The 23,383-nt window shown below is 45.7% G+C and overlaps 1 protein-coding gene across 2 annotated transcripts; it reads right to left on the bottom strand.

Annotated features, from left to right (window-relative positions):
• Positions 1 to 1,310: 1,310 nt before the first annotated feature.
• On the bottom strand, positions 1,311 to 22,073 carry LOC143296196 (uncharacterized). Of its 2 annotated transcripts, none has more exons than XM_076608009.1 (5): positions 21,967 to 22,073; positions 17,784 to 17,928; positions 7,081 to 7,306; positions 6,584 to 6,679; positions 1,311 to 3,435 (listed from the first exon to the last, which is right to left on the bottom strand). In XM_076608009.1, the coding sequence occupies exons 2-5, from the start codon at positions 17,915 to 17,917 to the stop codon at positions 3,382 to 3,384; spliced, it is 510 nt and encodes a 169-aa protein (XP_076464124.1). In that variant the 5' UTR covers positions 17,918 to 17,928; positions 21,967 to 22,073; the 3' UTR covers positions 1,311 to 3,381. The 2 variants fall into 2 exon arrangements, with proteins under 2 accessions (XP_076464124.1, XP_076464123.1); XM_076608008.1 differs by having other exon boundaries at positions 21,947 to 22,072.
• Between the last annotated feature and the right edge of the window lie 1,310 nt (positions 22,074 to 23,383).

The following is a 23,383-nucleotide window of genomic DNA, read 5'->3' as shown; positions in this document are numbered from 1 at the left end:
CTTTCTGTTTCTTTCTATCATTCTGTCTCTCTGTCTGTTCTTGTCCTTCGTCATTCGTTCTTTCTTTTATTGAACGTTTGTTGTTGTTGTTGTTGTTGTTTCTGTCGCTTATTTATTTTTGCCAGACAGAAGAGAGAGAGCGATGTAAACTGTATTGTTCATCAACTGTCCGTGCCGTATCGCGCTTGTGGAGGATTTAACTGACCGTATAAACCAGGAGATGCCAAGCCCGTAACGCCGAGAGCGGAGAGAGGTGGGGGGGGGGGGGGGGTATTTTTCCATCCTCTGTTCTTGATGGTGTTGGCAACTTCCCAAACTTTTTATGGATCCTGTCACTGCTACTGTGGGGGGAGGGGGGAGGGGGTAGTGGGGGGGGCAGGGACTGGGGGCGGTGCACGAGTTAGTGTGCATGTATGTATCTGTATGTGTGTGTGTGGGAGGGGGGGGGGGCATGGGGGCGGTGCACGAGTTAGTGCGCATGTATGTATCTGTATGTGTGTGTGTGTGTGGGAGGGGGGTGGGGCATGGGGGCGGGGCACGAGTTAGTGTGCATGTATGTATCTGTATGTATGTGTGTGTGTGGGGGGGAGGGGGGGGGGCATGGGGGCGGGGCACGAGTTAGTGTGCATGTATGTATCTGTATGTATGTGTGTGTGTGTGGGAGGGGGGGTGGGGCATGGGGGCGGGGCACGAGTTAGTGTGCATGTATGTATCTGTATGTGTGTGTGTGTGTGGGAGGGGGGGTGGGGCATGGGGGCGGGGTACGAGTTACTGCGCATGTATGTATCTGTATGTGTGTGGGGGGGGGAGGGGGGGGGGGCATGGGGGCGGAGGGAATGAGGGAGGGTACGTGGGTAAGGTGGGGGAAGGGTACGATTGTAATGTGCGTGCGTGCGTGCGTCCGTGCGTGTGTGTGTGTGTGTGTGTGTGTGTGTGTGTGTGTGTGTCTTAGTGAGCGTGTGTGTGTATGTGTGTCTGTCTGCGCGTGTGCTTGTGTACGTGTGCGTGCGTGTGTGTGTTTCTGTGTGCGTACGCGCGCGCATGTGTGTGTGCGTGTATGAGTGCGTATATGTGCATGCGTGTGCGCGCGAGTGTGTATGTGCATCTGTGTGTGCATCTGTGTGTGGGGGGGGGGGGGGGGGGGCAAGAAGCACACAGTGAACAGTGCACGCAAGTGCACGACCAGCACACGTCATGCGCGCAAGTGCACGACCAGCATACGTCAACATACAGGCCCTGTTCAACACTTGGGACAAGCCACGCATGTTGCCACATTTATACAGCAGAATCTTATTGTCTTCCAGTTTAATGTCTACACATTTCTCTCGGCTGAATGACAACAGCCTGACCGTGGGTCAACACTCAGTTCATACATGTAGAGTTACAGAGGCAAATACAAGATTTTTTGTTTTACTGCTGTCAACACACACACACACACACACACACACACACACACACACACACGGGGTCTCTCCCTCATCTGTTGATCAGTTCCTGGGATTATCATATGAGACTAAAGAAAGTCAGAAACAAACAAAACAGAAAAAAAATTCACTTACACACGCGCGCGCTTAAGCGCCACTATGAAATTATCCCTGGGTTTTAGAATACAACTTTATTGATGTTACGCCTGTGTGCATGTGTTAAAGAGATGACAAAGATTCACCAAGCTCCCTTCATCACCTTCAACCGCCAGAAAGACTTAAGGGAAATAATCGTATCGATACAACGAAAGTCTCAACAGTTGTTTCCCTTCGATCACTTTAGAATTAACAGATACGAGTTTATTCCGTCATTCCACGTTACCGGTTCTCGTCCGATCGCTGAACTAAAGCAACGTCGGGCCCAGTCAGTACGTGGATGGCTGACCGCCTGGGAACACCGGGTGCCGATGGCATTCCTTTAGAGTTTCCAGAATGGTCAAGACGACCGTTTGTCAACACAGAGAGGACGTGAGGGTCTGGGTTCGAATCCCGCTATCACCTTTTCTCCGAAGTTGGATTGGAAAATCAAACTGAGCGTATAGTCATTCGGACGAGACGATAAATCGTGAGCAGCGCGCTTTGGCGCGTTCAGAGCCGATGGCAACGAGAGTGTTGTCCTCGGGCAAAATTCTTTCGAAAACAATAAACTATGATTGTTTCAGTTTCAGTTTCAGTAGCTCAAGGCGTCACTGCGTTCGGACAAATCCATATACGCAACACCACATCTGCCAAGCAGATGCCTGACCAGCAGCGTAACCTAACGCGCTTAGTCAGGCCTTGATTGGTACACAAATACATATGCATGCTGGGTTATGCTGCTGGTCAGGCATCTGCCCAGCAGATGTGGTGCAGCAAATATGGATTTGTCAGAACGCAGAGACACCTCCTTGAGAAACTGAAACTAAAAGTGAAACTCGTGAGCGTATGCATACAGTGCCTGTGTAGTTTATACCTGTGGAAACCATGCACAGATAATGTCAACAACTCAGTGTGCATACAGTGCCTGTGTAGTTTATACCTGTGGAAACCATGCACAGATAATGTCAACAACTCAGTGTGCATACAGTGCCTGTGTAGTTTATACCTGTGGAAACCATGCACAGATAATGTCAACAACTCAGTGTGCATACAGTGCCTGTGTAGTTTATACCTGTGGAAACCATGCACAGATAATGTCAACAACTCAGTGTGCATACAGTGCCTGTGTAGTTTATACCTGTGGAAACCATGCACAGATAATGTCAACAACTCAGTGTGCATACAGGAGTGCCTGTGTATCTTATACCTGTGGAAACCATGCAGATAATGTCAACAACTCAGTGTGCATACAGGAGTGCCTGTGTATCTTATACCTGTGGAAACCATGCAGATAATGTCAACAACTCAGTGTGCATGGTCAGTGGACTGAATCTGCTTCAACGAAGTATTGTGTTGCCGGAATTATACAGTGCACAATCAAAGGGGGTGTATTTTGTTTGTTGCTCTTATTTTTTTGTTGATTTCTTTAAAGTTTTTCAAAAATAGTTTTTACTAGTTTTGTTGTTGTTGTTTGTCTTCATTTCTTTTTATTTCTATTTTGATATTAAAAATCCAAAGGGAAAAGAGGCCAAGAAAAGCACAACCAAAAAAATCCATATCAGGATTCACTGTAGAGTTGGACTGATTGGAGAAGGTGGTTTCCAGTTGGAGTTGACATGGACTGCTAACAGAACGTGTGGACTCTTTCCGGACTGGACAACGCTGCACCAGCTGAGGGAAGCCAGCAGTTTCTGGAAGAATGACGTCATCTGGCTGTTGACTGGATTGGAGACAAGGGAGGGAGGAAGAGGGTGGGGGTGGGAGACAGGAGGGAGGAAGGGGGTGGGGGTGGGAGACAGGAGGGCGGAAGGGTGGGAGTCTATTTGTTCCCTTTTCTTTTTTCCTTCATGCCCTGGATAAAGAGCGCTCCAAACTGCAGAAAGAGAAAGCAGAAAAGGAATGAGGTTATTTTCTCATACACTTTCCAGCCCATGCTGATCAGCGCTGGCCATACACGAGCGCAACAGCCGGGCGGTTAAAGCGTTGGACTTGAAATCTGAGGGTCAGGGGTTCGAGTCCCTGTCAGACACCTGGTGGCAATTTGTCCAATCTCCCAACATCAGTGTGGAGTGATGGCCTACAGGTAACGCGTCTGCCAAGGAAGCGAGAGAATCTGAGCGCTCTGGTTCGAATCACGGCTCAGCCGCCGATATTTTCTCCCCCTCCACTAGTGGTGGTCTGGATGCTAGTCATTCGGATGAGACGATAATCCAAGGTCCCGTGTGCAGCATGCACTTAGCGCACGTAAAAGAACCCGCGGCCACAAATGGGTTGTTCCTGGCAAAATTGTGTAGAAAAATCCACTTCGATAGGAAAAACAAATCAAACTGCACGCAGGAAAAAATACAAAAAAACAAAATGGGTGGCGCTGTAGTGTAACGACGCGCTCTCCCTCGGGAGAGCAGCCCGAATTTCACACAGAGAAATCTGTTGTGACAAAAAGAGAAATACGATACAACACAACACAACACAACACAACACAACACAATACAATACAATACAATACAATACAATACAACATGACAAGTGTGCAGACAAGCAAGCGCCTGAACCCCCTTCGTGTGTATACGGGTGCAGAAAATCAAACTGTGCACGTCAAAGATCTCGTAATCCATGTCAGTGTTCGGTGGGTTATGTAAACAAAAGCATACTCAGTATGCCTACACCTGAAAACGGAGTATGGCTGCCAACATGGCTGGTTGAAAATGGTCAAACACGTAAAAGCCTTCTCGGGGCATACATACGAGCGAATGTGGGATGTGCAGCCCACGAACGGAAAAAAAGAAAAAAAGAAGGAAAAAAAAAACGCTTTCCATCAGCCTAGCCACGGCTTACTTTAGAACTGACAGGGTAAATGGGATGACCGTTCTTATCAAGTGGTTTAAATCATGCCACTCCTGTCTGTGATACCTTGTAGACTGTGACACCATAAGCGGTCTGTGATAATGTGCAGTCTGTGATATTACCGTGTCTGTGTTTCCACCAAAACAGCAACTGTTTACCAGGAGATGGTGTGATTGAATGATTGTTTTTTTTCGTCGGACTGAGAGAATATTTTGAAAAAACTCAACAACAAAATAGTCAAGGAAAAATATGGAAGTTGGGGTACCATTGAACTGTTTTCATAGCTAATGTGTGTGTGTGTGTGTGTGTCTGTGTCTGTGTCTGTGTCTGTGTCTTTGTGTCTGTGTGTTTATGTCTGTGTGTCCCTGTAAGTGTGCTATTTTGTTTCCTTTTACTTTTTTGTAGCCAAGCGCTCAGCTGGCTTCATTGACTGTATCGCACAGGTACTGAATAGCAGACGCCTTTTTCGCAACTAACACGCTGGTCTTCAATTACTCACTCATAATGCGTGACGCCATTCCAAATTCGAAAGGAAATCCCCTTTTAGACAAAAGCTCCAACCATTTATTAAATCAAATCTATATTATCGTTCACTGCAGATTATATCTGTTGTGCTGACACACATACACACACTTTAATCAGTTAGAAGCATACTTGATTTCAGTTTAATCGTTCCTCAGTGTAAAGATTTCAACTGACACTGAGCTTACGTCATTTTGTCTTCTCGTCACATATAATGCTACAGTTTAGAATTCTTTATGTGACTGCTCTTGGAAACTAAACCACACTATTACTGTTTGTAATTTTCTGCGACAATCTTGTTAAATGTGACCCTTTTTAGGTGACTTAAATTAATATTATAAATTCATCTTTAATAATCAACACTTTATTTTATACTCATTAGAAAGTAGGTGTTGAGCTCTTCGTTTTGCGACCAATCCGACGTAAATCGGTTCAGGAATCATTTAGAAATCTATCGTTAAACACCTTGTAACAAACACAGTTCTATTGAAATTTAGCCCGAATTGGGCCCTTTTGATTCACGGGGCCACGCGGGCGTCTTTGCAGTTCACGTAACTCGCATAATTAAACAGAGTGGGTGATCACTGGTCACTTTCACCTGAGCCAGTTAGACAGCTAGCTGAGCATTGACTGTGTGTGTCACACACAGTGTGTGTCGCTCCAACGGCCAGCGTCTCGCCACATTACAGCACTGTCTTCCTTGTCTTTTCTTGTCTTCTTATCTTCTCATAACTATTGTAAATAAAACAATTAAAAAAAAATTGTGACTGGCCTCTACATGATCCTGGCCTACGCGTTCCTGGCCTCTACATGTTCCTGGCCTTTAATACAGTAAATCAGTAATTCTTTTGTACCGTCCCTTAATAATATATATATATATATATATCATTTAGAAATCTATATATATATTTTTTTTTTTTTTAACAAAAAACAAAAAACACTGGGCTCATAACACGGCTAAATTATGTTTTGATTTTTTTGTTTTTAGTCGTTGTTTTGTTTTTTGTTGTGTGTGTTTTTTGTTGTTTTTTTTTTGTTGTTTTGTTTTTTTTTGTGAAATGCTTTTTTTTTGTACGTTTATATGCAAAACTAAGCCTGCTGATCAACATTCTAAATAAAAAATAAATCTAAAAGAAAAATGTTCCTGAATTAGTATCCGTTTTGACCATTGTCCACATGCTGTTTTTTAACATTCAACATCACTGAATGAATTACTGAATGAATGTGTGGATGGGTTTGTTTGTGAGCATCAATGAATGAATGAATGAATGAATGAACGAACGAAGGAACGAACGAATGAATAGGTCTGGGTTGAATCGATCAATGAACTGATTTATTAGTTGGTGTGAATGGATGGAGGGATGGATGCACGGACGACGAACGGACAGACGGTTAGTTGGTTGGTTGGTTGGTTGCTAGGATGGTTAAGTGTCAATGAATGGATGAATGAATAAATGAATGAATGGAGTAACTGATTGACTGGTTGACTGATTGATTGATTGATTAGATTAAGCGTGAATGACTGGGCAGACTGACCGAAAGGCGGACTGACGGACGGACAGATAGACAGATCACCGATGAGATCCAACAGCCAAACAAAGAACCGACACAAAAGGAGCGAGACAAAGGGCGGGGCCGGCAGCCAGCCATCTCACCATGCCCAGGAAGGAGGTCCAGGCCTTTTCGTGTTCCGGGGTGAACCTGGTCTGCAGGGCCGCCTTCAGGGCGCACATCACCCCCTCGGCCGCCGCCTGAAAGAGGGCGTCAACGACTGCTACGACTGCTCAGTCTGGCAGGGCTTCCTCAGCCACTCCATGACCTCTCCCCCAATGTGCTTATCCTTCACCCCCCCCCCCCCCCTGGCCCCCTCCCCTCCCTGCCCCCGTAACTAGCGTGTCTGCCCCAACCCAACTCAACCCCCTTTTTCCAATCTCTTTCCCTTCACCCCCACAACTTACCCTTTTTAGCCCTCCTTCACCCCGAAGCTAGTGTCTGTTCCTGCCCCCAACACACACATCCACACCCCTTCCCTCCACCCCCACAACTCACCCCTATATATATATCCCTCCTTCACCCCGAAACTAGTGTGTTTGTCCCCCCACCCCTCCCCGCACCCTCTCCCCTCGATCCCACACCCCTTCCCCTCACAAACCGGGATGTGTCGTTCTTTGGTCCCGTACGCGATGTGTCTGCCGCCCAGGTTGGTGATAGTCTTGGTGACGGCCTCCTGGTCATAGAGCTTGTCCACCAACAGAGACAAGGCGTCGGCGATCCTGCGGCAGTGGGCCTGCAACCTGGGGTCCTCCAGCATCGCCTCGCGGCTATCGTCATTCCCGAAGATGAACAGCTTCTTGCTATCGGGCGCTAATTCGAACAACCTGTGGTGGTGGATGTGATCGTGGATGGGAGGCGACTCGAAATTGTCATCCTTATCGTCGCTGTCGTCGTGTTTACCGTCATCGTCATCATTACCGTCGTTATCGGCGTTGTTGTCATCATCATCACCATCATCGTCATCGTCACTATCGACAACATCATCATCAGTATTATCACTATCATGATCATCATCATCACCATCACTATCATCATCACCATCTTCAGCATCACCATCATCACCATTACCATCACCATTATATTCATCATCCCCATCATCATCACCATCATCACCATCACAATTATATTCATCATCACCATCATCATCACCATCACAATTATATTCATCATCACCATCATCATCACCATCATCATCATCACCATCACCATCACCATCATCATCATCACCATCACCATCATCATCACCATCATCATCACCATCACTATCGTCATCACCATCTTCAGCATTACCATCATCACCATTATATTCATCATCCCCACCATCATCACCGTCACCATTATGTTCATCATCCCCATCCTCATCACCATCATCCCCATCATCATCACCATCATCACCATCACTATCGTCATCACCATCTTCAGCATTACCATCATCACCATTATATTCATCATCCCCACCATCATCACCATCATCATCATCATCATCACCATCATCACCATTACCATCACGATCACCATAACCATAATCATCGTCACCACCATCATCATCGTCATCACAATAACAGCCAAGAGGGAACTCCGTGAAGCGAGTGCCTCGCCGAATCATTCGTCTGGAAGTGCGTCTCTCAGATCCTGGGCCATGCCGGCCTGAACACTGGTACCCACGATGATCCTGGGCCATGCCGGCCTGAACACTGGTACCCACGATGATCCTGGGCCATGCCGGCCTGAACACTGGTACCCACGATGATCCTGGGCCATGCCGGCCTGAACACTGGTACCCACGATGCTCTGCACGTGCAGCAGGAGTCGGGTCCTGTGATCTGGCCTGCCAGTCCATACCCTGAGTGGTCTGCATTCTCCGTGTACTGGTCATTGAGGCCGGGCCCCTACGGGTCAGCGTTGTCACCCATCAGGACACAGTCAGGGCTGGTGGCACCAACGGCAATATCTACAAATTTCCCCTCCAGACGGAATGAGTAGTGTTCACAACAAGGCGTGGATGTTCACTCCACCAGTCACGCAGAGGAGTGGAGGGGAAGAAATGTGGATACAGCCGTAAGGCTTGACGTTTGAGTTCAGCATGCCACCTCTTTCGCGTTCTCCATTCGTCATGCATGCCATTCCACAGGATCTGCATATGTGTCATCTTTTACATGCTGATTGTGCCCCATGCTGCGACAATGACAGCCATGTCCATCCACGGTCTGCAACAAGGAGCGAGGGCCTTGGCGTCTCCACTCTGTCTTCCTTCTGCGCACTACGTCCTGGCATGTCCACGTCCTGCGTGTGGAAATCTATGTCACACACTGGGCCCACACCAGTCCAGCCTGGGCAATGTGATGAATGACTGTCCTTCTTTAATGTACAAAAAAGAACAATCTGAACGATCATTACAGAAACACGGAAAACAGCTGTGAGTTTCCCCTGTTTGTGCCACACTGTCAGTGATCAGCAACAGACGAAATCCACTGATATATAACAACTCAATAAAAAGAAACAGCTACATAATCGTTGAGACTAATACTGCTCATCATAATCATTATCATCAATCCACTGTCCCGAAAAGCATAGTTACTGATTGAAGCCATGGTCCCCTTCGTCTGATACAACACGCCCACCTCGGTACCAGCACGCGTGGTGTGCGTATTTCAACTGTCCAAGGTTCTTATCAATGTAAAACCCGTCCTCTTTCATTCTTTCTTCTTACTAGGACCTAGGAATGGGGTTGTTCGTGCCCCATTCTTTGATAATGGCCAGGATGGGACAAGGCTCAGAATCTGGGTCCAGAATATTGCAAAATGGCAAGGTGTGGAATGGGGACTTGAGTTATGCTGGCACGTATGGCATGGCGTCTCTGAGGTCGGCAGTATTCACGTCATAAAGCTCGCCCTTTCACACTGGTGGCCACTGATCTGGCGCCTTTCAGTGCCAAGCTGTACCGCCTTAGTCTCAGGATGAACGGAGGTGGACGAGTCAGTCAACATGAAGGAACGCCTCCCAGGAACAAGGCGTGTGTCCAGTTCTTTTCAACACCACTGTCTGGCTGACCGTGGAATATCAAACACAATTTTACGATGACAGCATCGGGATAAACTCGGAATTCAGTGTGTATTGCTAACCTGACATGAGCGGATATCTGTAACTTGTGTGTGAGTTTCGACCAGCAGTTATTTCGCCTTGGTGTTCTCGGCGAATGCTGCGATAACTAGACTGCCCTGACTTGACTGAACAAAAACTGTTTTGAACTGTTCTTTTATTTGAACCATTACCACTGTTCAGTTCCTCGCTGGTTGGTGTCAGTGTTAGAGTTTTGTCAGGTTTAGAGACAGTCATAGAATGGCCCCTTACGTTCATCAGTAATTTTGTCTTCTATTATCTGGAACTAAAACAGTATTTATGTCTCTCATTATTTGGATCCTTAATTAGTTTTTTCTCTCTATTTTTTTAACATAATCAGTATTTGTGTCTGCTATATTTGGAATTTTAATAGCTTTTGTTGTTGTTGTTGTTTGTTTGTTTGTTCGTTCGTTGTTGTTTTTTGTTTGTTGTTGTTGTTTGGTTTCTTTCTTGATATTTGGAACGTAAACAATATTTTCTGTCTCTTATTTGGAATTTCATCAGCATTTATTTGGCTTGGCCCTGAGCCAAGCTGGTCTATAGTGAACTGACCGTGGACAAATGGAAACAGAAACTTCAAGATGAAACTACTGAAATGAATAGGAAATTCAGTGTGAGAGGTATTTTAATGAAGGTGATTTTTGTTTGTAAACGGCTGCTCTTCAAAGGAATAGAACGAACGTGTTTTCTACTCAGTGCTTACGTCAAGTAACAACTATATTTTACTTGAACTACGGTCATACTGTGTATGTCAGCGTTGCCATGCTTTCCGGTGTCCGGGGCAGAGCGAATAGACGTGTAAGCCAGTTGATTAGCATGTCAAGCACCTGATAAACGACGAACGCACCTACGCATTGAAACTTCCACGCGCGACGTGCTTTAACAATCCCAACAGTCGTTCAGCTTTGTGCTGTCTTCTGGCACTCCCACTGTCAGGCTTTGCCGCTGGGGTCCGGGGAATAGAGTCGTTCGTGAGGCTTTCTTTAGTGGGCGTGAAGTTCCAACAGCAAGGCTTATGTTTAGTTCCTTTGCCTGCGATGGGACTGAATACGTGGGGTTTTACCGGCTGTCCAGCAGGGAAAAAAAGCACCGTTGGAAATGTTTTGTTTGAGACAACAATAAAGACAGGTGTAGCTATGTACCTTTCACTTTACTATGTTTTATTGTATCTACAAAGTTTTTCATCCATTCCATGTCAATATTTTACACAAACCTGGGGAAGGTTCTCAGGGTCTGATCTACGCGTTGGGTTTATGCGAAAATCAGGCATCCGTTCTTTTTTTTAAAAAGCATTGAGATGTGGTGTAGCCTATATGGACCAGTCCGCACGCTTTGACACCTGTTTGATAAGAATTCACTGTGCAGGACTCGTGTACTGGGGCATCGTTGTTGATGAAGACACACAATTTCGTTAAAGGGTTTTAAGAGCGTGAATAAAAAGGAATCATGGCTGGGTGAAGATTGAAGAAACAGACACATGTACATGGAGGCTTTGAAGGGAGGAGGGTATTCTGGGCTTGTATTTGGAGCATCATTGTTGGACAGCATTGTCGGACATGGCAGAAATAGAAACACAGATTTCCGAAAGGATGTTTGCGAAGCGTGTATTGTGGACGTCTGCCTGAGCAGTCCTGTTCTTTTCTTTTGCTGGCGTACAAATGCCACAAGAGATTCCTATCAATTATAGTTGTGTCGACCCGTGCCACTGGGTACCAAGAAGGATAGAGGGGAGGTGCGGTCGTTTGGTTTGGTTTGTTTGTAGGGGTGGGTGTGTTCTTTGTTTAGTGTAGGGCCTGGTTAGTGTTCTTTGTTTAGTGTAGGGCCTGGTTAGTGTTGTAGGGCCTGGTTAGTTTTCTTTGTTTAGTGTGGGCCTGGTTAGTGTTCTTTGTTTAGTGTAGGGCCTGGTTAGTGTTGTAGGGCCTGGTTAGTGTTCTTTGTTTAGTGTAGGGCCTGGTTAGTGTTCTTTGTTTAGTGTAAGGCCTGGTTAGCGTTCTTTGTTAAGTGTAGGGTCTGGTTATTGTTCTTTGTTAAGTGTAGGCCATGGTTAGTGTTCTTTGTTAAGTGTAGGGCCTGGTTAGAGTTCTTTGTTAAGTGTAGGGTCTGGTTATTGTTCTTTGTTAAGTGTAGGCCATGGTTAGTGTTCTTTGCTAAGTGTAGAGTCTGGTTAGTGTTCTTTGTTAAGTGTAGGGCCTGGGTTAGTGTTCTTTGTTAAGTGTAGGGCCTGGTTAGTGTTCTTTGTTTAGTGTAGGGCCTGGTTAGTGTTCTTTGTTTAGTGTAAGGCCTGGTTAGCGTTCTTTGTTAAGTGTAGGGTCTGGTTATTGTTCTTTGTTAAGTGTAGGCCATGGTTAGTGTTCTTTGTTAAGTGTAGGGTCTGGTTATTGTTCTTTGTTAAGTGTAGGCCATGGTTAGTGTTCTTTGTTAAGTGTAGGGCCTGGTTAGAGTTCTTTGTTAAGTGTAGGGTCTGGTTATTGTTCTTTGTTAAGTGTAGGCCATGGTTAGTGTTCTTTGCTAAGTGTAGAGTCTGGTTAGTGTTCTTTGTTAAGTGTAGGGCCTGGGTTAGTGTTCTTTGTTAAGTGTAGGCCATGGTTAGTGTTCTTTGTTTAGTGTAGGGTCTGGTTATTGTTCTTTGTTAAGTGTAGGCCATGGTTAGTGTTCTTTGTTAAGTGTAGGGCCTGGTTAGTGTTCTTTGTTTAGTATAGGGCCTGGTTAGTGTTCTTTGTTAAGTGTAGGGCCTGGTTAGTGTTCTTTGGTGTAGGCCATGGTTAGTGTTCTTTGTTTAGTGTAGGGCCTGGTTAGTGTTCTTTGTTAAGTGTAGGCCTTGGTTAGTGTTCTTTGTTTAGTGTAGGGTCTGGTTATTGTTCTTTGTTTGGTATAGGGTCTGGTTAGTGTTCTTTGTTTAGTGTAGGGTCTGGTTAGTGTTCTTTGTTTAGTGTAGGCCCTGGTTAGTGTTCTTTGTTTAGTATAGGGTCTGGTTAGTGTTCTTTGTTTAGTGTAGGCCCTGGTTAGTGTTCTTTGTTTAGTATAGGGTCTGGTTAGTGTTCTTTGTTTAGTATAGGGTCTGGTTAGTGTTCTTTGTTTAGTGTAGGGCCTGGTTAGTGTTCTTTGTTTAGTATAGGGTCTGGTTAGTGTTCTTTGTTTAGTGTAGGGCCTGGTTAGTGTTCTTTGTTTAGTATAGGGTCTGGTTAGTGTTCTTTGTTTAGTATAGGGTCTGGTTAGTGTTCTTTGTTTGGTATAGGGTCTGGTTAGTGTTCTTTGTTTAGTATAGGGTCTGGTTAGTGTTCTTTGTTTAGCATGGGGTCTGGTTAGTGTTCTTTGTTTAGTATAGGGTCTGGTTAGTGTTCTTTGTTTAGCATGGGGTCTGGTTATTGTTCTTTGTTTAGTATAGGGTCTGGTTAGTGTTCTTTGTTTAGTATAGGGTCTGGTTAGTGTTCTTTGTTTAGTATAGGGTCTGGTTAGTGTTCTTTGTTTAGTGTAGGGTCTGGTTAGTGTTCTTTGTTTAGCATGGGGTCTGGTTAGTGGATGTCCCATATCCTTCAGCTCTGGTAGTTCAAGCTGGCGACATATTTACATTTTCGGTTGCTGTTTTGTTGTTGTTGGTGTTGTTTGTTTGATGTTGTTTTTGTTTTCTTCTTCTTCTTTTCTCAAGGCCTGACTAAGCGCGATGGGTTACGCTGCTCGTCAGGCATCTGCTTGGCAGATGTGGTGTAGCGTATATGGATTTGACCGAACGCAGTGACGCCTCCTTGAGCCACTGATACTGATACTGTGGCAGGAATTGTGGGTGATTTTAGGACACTCAAAGCAAAGATATATCACCAAGTATGTGTGTGTGTGTGTGTGTGTGTGTGTGTGTGTGTGTGTGTGTGTTTCAAGTTTGTTTGGAATAAGGGTAGGTGTAAAAGCATGCATGTATCACACACACACACGCGCGCGCGCGCTGTTGCTGTTATTGATGTTGTGACTGTTGTTGCTGTTGTCATTGTTTTCGTTATATGCCCTACCTCTGTACTTAAGGGAAGTGTTGTGAGCTTTGCTGTGCTATGCTGGCTTGTTATACTCTCCTGCAAGGTGTTTTCACCGTATTTCCAAGCCGAGTCTATGTGCGTTGTAGCTGTACATTATGTTGACCCCAATAAATAACCAGTTTCTTCATACGTCTACCTGCCGATACCATATTCCCCTCTATCCCGTCCTCCCTCGTTCCCACACCCGTCTCCTCCAACTAGTCCCAAGAGGAAATGATCGATGACTTGTCAAACAGAATGTCGATAACCTTACTCGATCCTTGTACTTTGCTGTACACACACACACACACACACACACACACACACACACACACACACACACACAACAGACACACACACACACACACACACACACACACACACACACACACACACACACAACAGACACACACACACACACACACACACAACAGACACACACACACACACACACACACACACACACACACAACAGACACACACACACACACACACACACACACACACACACACACACACACACACGGAGGAAGATGGCAGAATGGATCAGACGCTCATCTGCCGATACAGAGTCCATTAGGGTCTGCGTTCGAATCCCACACCCGCTTTTTCTCCTGAGTTTGACTGGAAAATGGAACTGAGCGTCTAGTCATGAGACGGTAAGTCGTGGTTCCGTGTGCGGCGCGCACTTGACGCACTGAAAAAGAGCCCATGACAACGAAAGTGTTGTCCTCTAGCAAAAATCTGTAGAAGAAACCCACTCTCATTGGTACACAAATATATTTGCATGCACTCGAGGCCTGACTAAGCGTGTTTGGTTATGCTGCTAAGAGACAGAGACAGAGTCAACACTGTTCATTCCGCTGGTGGTACGAACCAATCACAAATCGTTGAAGAAAATAAATGGTGGAGACAGGACATCGAGGGGTCTTTTCCTAGTTTCGTTTCTGTCAGTCAGTGTGCGTTTATGTGTGTGCGAGTGCGTGTTTTCCTCCTTTAATTTCACGTCTTTTCCCTTTGTGTGATATTAGACGTGCAATGAAAGAGAGACAGAGAGAGACACGCAGAGAGAGACACACAAATACACACACAGTGTGTGTGTGTGTGTGTGTGTGTGTGTGTGTGTGTGTGTGTGTAAAGGAAATGTAAACGTTATCCAGTCCTCTCCTTCCGTCGCTCTAACCTTCCCCAATCCAGTTCAGGTACCCACTAACAACACCTGAGTGGAGTGAAGAAAAATCGGTGTAGAGTGCCCTCCCCAAGGACACAACACCATGCCGAAACGGGGCCTCGAACCCTGATCACTGGTGAACGCAGGGTCAGAAATCCCAACGCTTTGTCCATTCCGCCACGGTGCCTTCCCTGGGCTGACCACAACACGTGGACATCACGGGGCCACGCCATCGTTCAGAAAAACGAGCCAGAGCTATCCTTATGTAGCTCGGATTTCAACGTTTGTTTTGTGTTCTTATTCGTGCTGCTTAATGAAACAGGTAATCAGACTGATATACAGATAGATAGATTGACAGACAGACAGACAGACAGATAGATAGATAGACAGATAGAGAGACAGACAGACAGATAGATAAATGGATACATAGATAGATAGACAAACAGACAGACAGGCAGGCAGACAGACAGATAGATAGATAGATAGATAGACAGACAGACAGACTGATAGATAGACAGATAGACAGACAGGCACAGATAGATAGACAGATAGATAACAGACACAGATAGATAGATAGACAGATAGATATACAGACAGATAGACAGACAGACAGACAGACGGACGGACAGACAGATAGATAGACAGACAGATAGATAGAAGAAGTATGATCAACAAATGGAAAAGAAAGAAAGAAAGAAGGAAGAAAAAGAAGAACGCTTGGCAGTCATGTTAAACTGTTGTTAGAGAAAAGCACCCCGCCCCCCTCCGCCCAACCCTTCCAACCACCCCACTCCCACTCGCCCCCCACCTCCCAACACCACCCTCACCACCACCCTACACACGTACACACAGTAGACCGTCAGCTAGTGTCAACAGTGTTCAGTCTGCTGGCGGGATATCGACTTCATCGATCACAGAGCGTTGACCAAGAAATGGGGCTCAGTCTGTCCTTTCTTTGAAGTGGATCGTGACACGTGCGTGGAAGACAGATTGAGAGAAAGGGAGAGGGAGAGAGAGCAGGGGAGAGAAAGAGAGTATAGGTGTGGGGTTGGGATGGGGGCGGGGAGAAGGGGGCGTGAGGTGGCAAGTGAAGGTATGACTGTAGAGCACGTGTAGTGCGCAGAGTGTGGCGTAGCGCAGTGTAGCGTAGACAACCGCAGTGTAGTGCAGAGCAGTGTAGTATTGGCGAGTGTAGTGTAGTGTAGTGTAGGGTTGAGTTGGGTTGGGTTATGTGCCTGCGTGTTTTAAAACTTTTAAGATGCCTCTTCAAGGTTATTACGCTACGTATACGGAGACAGAGAACTAGAGAGAGCTGTACAAAAAGAGGGCAAGGGAGGGGGGGGGGGGTGCGGGGGGCAGGGCGTGGCTCTCACAGACAAAATTATTCATCAGCTAGAGTAAATGATAAGCACGGGACATACCCCCCCCCCCCCCCTTTTTTTTTTTTACATCCAGCCCTGACCCTGATGTAAAGTAAAGGAGAAAAGGGGATCAAAGCACAATGAAAAGACATAGCGGTACTTTTCCAACATTCCATGTAAAGTAAAGGAGAAAAGGGGACCAAAGCACAATGAAAAGACATAGCGGTACTTTTCCAACATTCCATGTAAAGGAGAAAAGGGGACCAAAGCACAATGAAAAGACATAGCGGTACTTTTCCAACATTCCATGTAAAGGAGAAAAGGGGATCAAAGCACAATGAAAAGACATAGCGGTACTTTTCCAACATTCCATGTAAAGGAGAAAACGGGATCAAAGCACAATGAAAAGACATAGCGGTACTTTTCCAACATTCCATGTAAAGGAGAAAAGGGGATCAAAGCACAATGAAAAGACATAGCGGTACTTTTCCAACATTCCATGTAAAGGAGAAAAGGGGATCAAAGCACAATGAAAAGACATAGCGGTACTTTTCCAACATTCCATGTAAAGTAAAGGAGAAAAGGGGACCAAAGCACAATGAAAAGACATAGCGGTACTTTTCCAACATTCCATGTAAAGTAAAGGAGAAAAGGGGATCAAAGCACAATGAAAAGACATAGCGGTACTTTTCCAACATTCCATGTAAAGTAAAGGAGAAAAGGGGACCAAAGCACAATGAAAAGACATAGCGGTACTTTTCCAACATTCCATGTAAAGTAAAGGAGAAAAGGGGATCAAAACACAATGAAAAGACATAGCGGTACTTTTCCAACATTCCATGTAAAGTAAAGGAGAAAAGGGGATCAAAACACAATGAAAAGACATAGCGGTACTTTTCCAACATTCCATGTAAAGGAGAAAAGGGGACCAAAGCACAATGAAAAGACATAGCGGTACTTTTCCAACATTCCATGTAAAGTAAAGGAGAAAAGGGGATCAAAACACAATGAAAAGACATAGCGGTACTTTTCCAACATTCCATGTAAAGGAGTAAAGGGGATCAAAGCACAATGAAAAGACATAGCGATACTTTTCCAACATTCCATGTAAAGGAGAAAAGGGGATCAAAGCACAATGAAAAGACATAGCGATACTTTTCCAACATTCCATGTAAAGGAGAAAAGGGGACCAAAGCACAATGAAAAGACATAGCGGTACTTTTCCAACATTCCATGTAAAGTAAAGGAGAAAAGGGGATCAAAGCACAATGAAAAGACATAGCGGTACTTTTCCAACATTCCATGTAAAGGAGAAAAGGGGATCAAAGCACAATGAAAAGACATAGCGGTACTTTTCCAACATTCCATGTAAAGGAGAAAAGGGGATCAAAGCACAATGAAAAGACATAGCGGTACTTTTCCAACATTACACTCTTCATCGCCATCCCGCCCCTTCAGAGAAAAAGGGTGGAGGGGGGGGGGGGACGTGGGTTGGGGGGGGGGGGGGTACGGACACCGTGTGTGTACAAACACCGACAACCAGAGAGTGGAAGCAGACAGGCAGGCAGGCAGGATGGCAGAGACACCCAGATAGTCGGTGAGGGGGAGAGGGAGAGGAAGATACAAACAAACTTTTCAAACTCACTTGATAAAGATGAGACCGGTGTTCAGGTTTATATGCTCATCTTCCATGAACCACTGCCAGCTCTCTCGCACCTTCACTTTGTCATCATCCGACAGCGGATGGAACTGTCCAGACTTGCTTCCTTGGCATCCCATCACGTCCCCTCCTTGTGGACACACACACACACACACACACACACACACATGCACGCACACACATGCACGCACGCGCGCATTACACACACGTACACGCATTACACACACGCACACACACACAAATACACACAGACACACACAGACACACACACACACACACACACACACACACACAACCATGCCACGCGCAGCATGGCATCACTGTTAAAAACCACAAAGTGAAGTGCAGAACGTAGGATTTATGACGCACACGTCCTTTGTGTTGTGAAAACATGACTGACAGGCTGTATGGAGCAGGCTGTGCTGGACACCCTGATATGGGAATTATCATTACTACTACTACTGCTACTACTACTATTACTACTATTGCTATCGTCATCACTCATATATAGCGCCTATCTTCGGTCAGAGACGAAACTCAAAGCTCTGTACAGAGTCAACCACAGAGTCATTTGTACAACAGGCTGCCTACCTGGCTACAGCCGACTGCAAGTTGCTCATCATTCGTTTCCTGTGTCATTCACTCAGGCTACAATCTCGCCGCACACATGCACGTGTACATTTGTGTGGATTTTTCTACAGAATTTAGCCAAGGATTACTTTCTCGTTGCCGTTTGTTCTTAAATGTGCGCTAAGTACATGCTGTACACGGGACCTAACTGTACGTCTCATTCGAATGACTGGCGTCCAGACCACCACTCAAGTTCTAACGAAAAGGGGAGAAAATAGTGACAAGTGCGGGATTCGATCCCCTGCGCTCAGATTCTCTTGCTTTCTTGGTGGACAGGCTACCAACAGACCGCCACTCCACCGGCTGGAAACGGACTCCTCTTGAACAGAATCCACAATGACTGTTGATGTTGACATCACTCAGCACGTGCAGCACAGCCAACCAGGAACACGAGGAATTCAGCGGCACCGTCGGCAAACTCACATCGCGGGTGTTTTTCAACTCTATGTCTCAGTCCAGTTCAGTTCTAGGGACGTTTCATTAGCCTCGCGCCTTTTTAGCGTCCCAGTCTAACAATACATCCACTGGAGTTGACAGTGCCAGTGCTCAGGAGTAACAATGATAATTCTTATCATTCATCATACAGGAATTTCAAATTGCTGTTACTTTTTGCCTGTTCAAGGAGATTTGTGAAAGTGTTAACACTGTTAGCTCTCTTGACATGCAAAGGTAGTGCATTCCAGTAAGGTGAAATTCTGTTGCCAAAAGATTTTTTTCGAATACTAGTCGTTGAATACTTAATGAATAGTTTATCGGTAGCATTCCTTGTTATATCAGTAGAAGTTTCTTTTTTGAAAAATGTTATTTGGTCTAATTATACCATGAAGTATTTTATATGTCTATCAAATCACCTCTAATTCTGCCAAAGATGGCAAATTAAGCACTTTCAATCATTCTTCATATGGTATATCCTGCATTCCAACAACAAACCTTGTTGCCCTTCTATCAACTTTCTGCTTTTTATATAGCGGGTACCAAATAACATTTCTGTATTCCTGGTGTCTTGAATAATGTAACAAAAGATACTGCATCACCAGAGGCGTCCAAGAAAAACCTTCGCGATGACACCTTAGCTGGGTTGCATGACAGATCTCAGCAGCTCTTAGTGTTTAAAAAAAATTAAAATTAAAAAAAAAAAAAAAAAAAAAAAGTCCTAAGCCTATGGAGAGAGCGCAGGTGCAGAAAATAATTCATTAGGCTTAACACTATACAATCCAGCACAGATCGATGGACAAACCACTAATGTCTACCACTTAACTGGGGGCCTGCTGCATGTGCGGAAGCGTTCACGCACACCTCCATTTGTTCAACTGCACACGCCCCAGTCTGTGAGCCATGCAACTGAATGGAAACAGAAAGGCAAAGAACGTATCGCGCGTGCAGCATGACAGAACCTTCGTGACAAAATTCCTCCAACTCACCGGTGTACGTTAGCCAACGTGCATGCTGACGTGAAGCCTCAGCACAGTGACCTATCAAGTTTGGTTGTCTGCCATGAACATGGGTCATAGAACAAGACGCTGAAAATGCAATTCGAAAGGTCTGTGGTTTGCGCGCTTATGTCGTCATTGCAGAGAGAACGAGACACTGCGTTCCAACACGACAGCCATGACGTCATTTTAAGGGCAGTGAGACGTCTGTTCTCTTGAGTCAAAAGTTTCCAACATTTTATTGGTTAAGAAAAGGAGGCGGGAGATTGTATTATTGTCATATTATATATCATTATTTTAAATCAGATCTATTGCTTTTGGCGTGCATGGGTCAGCTGAGCTGTGTCACACGACTCGACTATTGCCAGAAGTGCTGTGAACTGTGGCCTCTACTTCGTTCTGCAGTGAGATGTTGTCCACCACTGGTTGACCAAATGATCTTCGTCTCATTGGTTTATTGTCGATTCACTTATTTAGACACCTACACATTCATTCTTGTCAGCACACATACACCCATACAATGGGTGTACAGAATGGCTGATGGATTGAAAATAGAGCGGGGGAGGACGGGGGCTTGGGGAGGGGGGTGGGGGGGGGGGGTACTGAGGAGAAAATAAAGCCAACAGTGGAGGGGTGAGGCATTGGGTGAAGGGCTCATCATACTACCAGTAAAAAGAAATACAGGCTGCCCACCAAAGATCGAGTGGCATATGTCCTCAGCGATTTATGTTTATTTGTAGGAATCTTACAAATATCGTCGTATCTTGCGCTCAGATCTATCCCCTTGTTTTACATTGAGCACTGAGAATTGGACAGTCAGATAACAAATGGCGGGCTGAGATTGCTCTCTCTCTCTCTCTCTACATGACATAAAGCAACTACAGGTAACATTATTTGATTATTCTGTATTCCAAACGCGACTGCATGATCATAATTATGGAAAAACATGAAGCGACCCTACATACTTCTAACGGGTCTTTGACAGTACGGTGATGGAGAAAAGAAATGAAAATGATTTTACAAATACGCAACAAATAAACAGATGAAGGAAAAAGGGTGGGGGTTGAGGTGAACGGAACACACACACACACACACACACACACACACACACACACACACACACACTGACATCATTGGTGTTGGTGGTGTAGCACCCTGTTCTCCCTGTCGCCCCACATGACCACGTGACAGTGGCCGTTCTGTGGGATCGAGAAGTTGACAGACAGGTGCAGTGTTTACACCCACACTTGATAAATGCTTATACAGATTTATGGTTTCTTGTATGGTGTGTGTATGTGTGTGTGTCTGTGTCTGTGTGTGTGTGTGGGGGGGTGTATATGTGTGCATGTGTGTGTCATTATGTGCGTGTCCGTTTATTCGTGTGTGTGTGTGTGCGCGCGCGCGCGTATGCGTGCTCATAAGTGTTTGCGTGTGTGTCTTTCCTGCTCCTCTTCCCCTCTGTTAATTCCTTCTTCTCCTTCTCCTTCTTCTTCTTCTCCTTCTCCTTCTTCTTCTTCTCCTTCTTCTTCTCCTCCATTGCCCCCTCACCTTGTTCATTGGACAAACAGATAATAAGCCGCCAAAATGCCATCTCTTCACAGGAAAGAAAGACGGAAGGAATGCAGGGGAGGGAGCAAGGACCAGCTGAAAGAAAGGAAAGAAAGAACAGCACCAAGTTTCAGTTTCAGTTTCAGTAGCTCAAGGAGGCGTCACTGCGTTCGGACAAAAACCATATACGCTACACCACATCTGCCAAGCAGATGCCTGACCAGCAGCATAACCCAACGCGCTTAGTCAGGCCTTGAGAAAGAAGAACAAGTGGAAAAGAAAAGCTAAGAGAGGAGGAAAGAAAGACATCAGGAAGAAAATATGAAAAGGACAGACGGAAAAGAACAGAGAAAAACGTACAATGTCTTCAAACAAAAAGAGAGAAATCCCAACACGCACGTAAAGGAAAAAAGAAAAAACAAACACAAAAAAAACCCCACACATCCTACAAAAAACACACATCCTACCTGAACAAACATGGCAAAACCAACAGAAACAACAAAAAGAAAACAAAATAAATGAATGAAAATAAATAACTACCAAACTGCAGAACCGCTCACAAGAGAATCAGCACTCAGGGAAACTTGATTCCAGCCTTTCCCACCCAGCAGTCTGCCAACTCGGTAAGTACTGTCCGGCTCTGGAACAAGGACTTTTTACCTCTCCCCCTTCACAGAAACAGTGTGGGTCCAGGGTTGACGGTTCCTTCCTTTTCTATCATGCAGTTCCTCCACTCGAACACCCCACCCACCCAATATCCACCCCCTCCCCCTAATCTCCCACGCACACACACTTTCCACACACCCCTCCCGCCCCCACCCTTCGCCCCACCTGCTGACGAGAGCTTGACTTCTGGTGGCCTCTCTGGTGTTCGGTGTCATGTTGTTTTTCCTATCGCTGGCCCGGTCTTTGTGTTGACGGTGTGGTCTTTGTGTTGACGGTGTGGTCTTTGTGTTGACGGTGTGGTCTTTGTGTTGACGGTGTGGTCTTTGTGTTGACGGTGTGGTCTTTGTGTGACTTTGTGTTGACGGTGTGGTCTTGACGGTGTGGTCTTTGTGTTGGCGGTGTGGTCTTTGTGTTGACGGTGTGGTCTTTGTGTTGACGGTGTGGTCTTTGTGTTGACGGTGTGGTCTTTGTGTTGACGGTGTGGTCTTTGTGTGACTTTGTGTTGACGGTCTGGTCTTGACGGTGTGGTCTTTGTGTTGACGGTGTGGTCTTTGTGTTGACGGTGTGGTCTCTGTGTTGACGGTGTGGTCTGTGTGTTGACGGTGTGGTCTTTGTGTTGACGGTGTGGTCTGTGTGTTGACGGTGTGGTCTATGTGTTGACGGTGTGGTCTTGACGGTGTGGTCTCTGTGTTGACGGTGTGGCCTGTGTGTTGACGGTGTGGTCTCTGTGTTGACGGTGTGGTCTCTGTGTTGACGGTGTGGTCTCTGTGTTGATAATAATTTGGAAACAGTGAAATTTGTCCGCCTCTGTCGCTTTGAAAACTGACACAGCTTTATCCTACACTGAATTGCATCATTACCGCTTTGAAGTGACACCCGTGAAAGCGTTCATAGTATTTCTGACTGTCTCAAAAACCGTGGAGAATTACAAGTGCTCATAGAAGCTGATAGTACTAGATGTGCGCAAACATTAGTGTGTGTATGTTAGAGAGGCAGAGAGAGGGGGAGTGGGGTGGGGGGACGAAACGAAAAGAAACGAAATTTTATTTTACCAGGGAAATGAGATAAGCAAATACGTATGCTTTTTTTCCACCCAGCCCTGGGCACACACACACACACACACACACACACACACACACACACACACACACACACAAAGGGGAGGGAGGGAGAGAGAGAGGGGGGAGGGAGAGAGAGGGGGGATGGGGGAGGGAGAGAGGGGAGGGAGAGAGAGAGGGGGGAGGGGGGGAGAGTGAGGGGGAGGGAGGGAGAGAGGGGAGGAAGGGAGGGAGAGGGAGGGAGGGAGGGGGA

This window comes from Babylonia areolata, chromosome 21, assembly GCF_041734735.1.
Source record: "Babylonia areolata isolate BAREFJ2019XMU chromosome 21, ASM4173473v1, whole genome shotgun sequence".
Classification (NCBI taxonomy): domain Eukaryota; kingdom Metazoa; phylum Mollusca; class Gastropoda; order Neogastropoda; family Buccinidae; genus Babylonia; species Babylonia areolata.
Note: the sequence above shows the minus strand (reverse complement) of the source record. Positions and strands in the feature narration are given on the sequence as shown.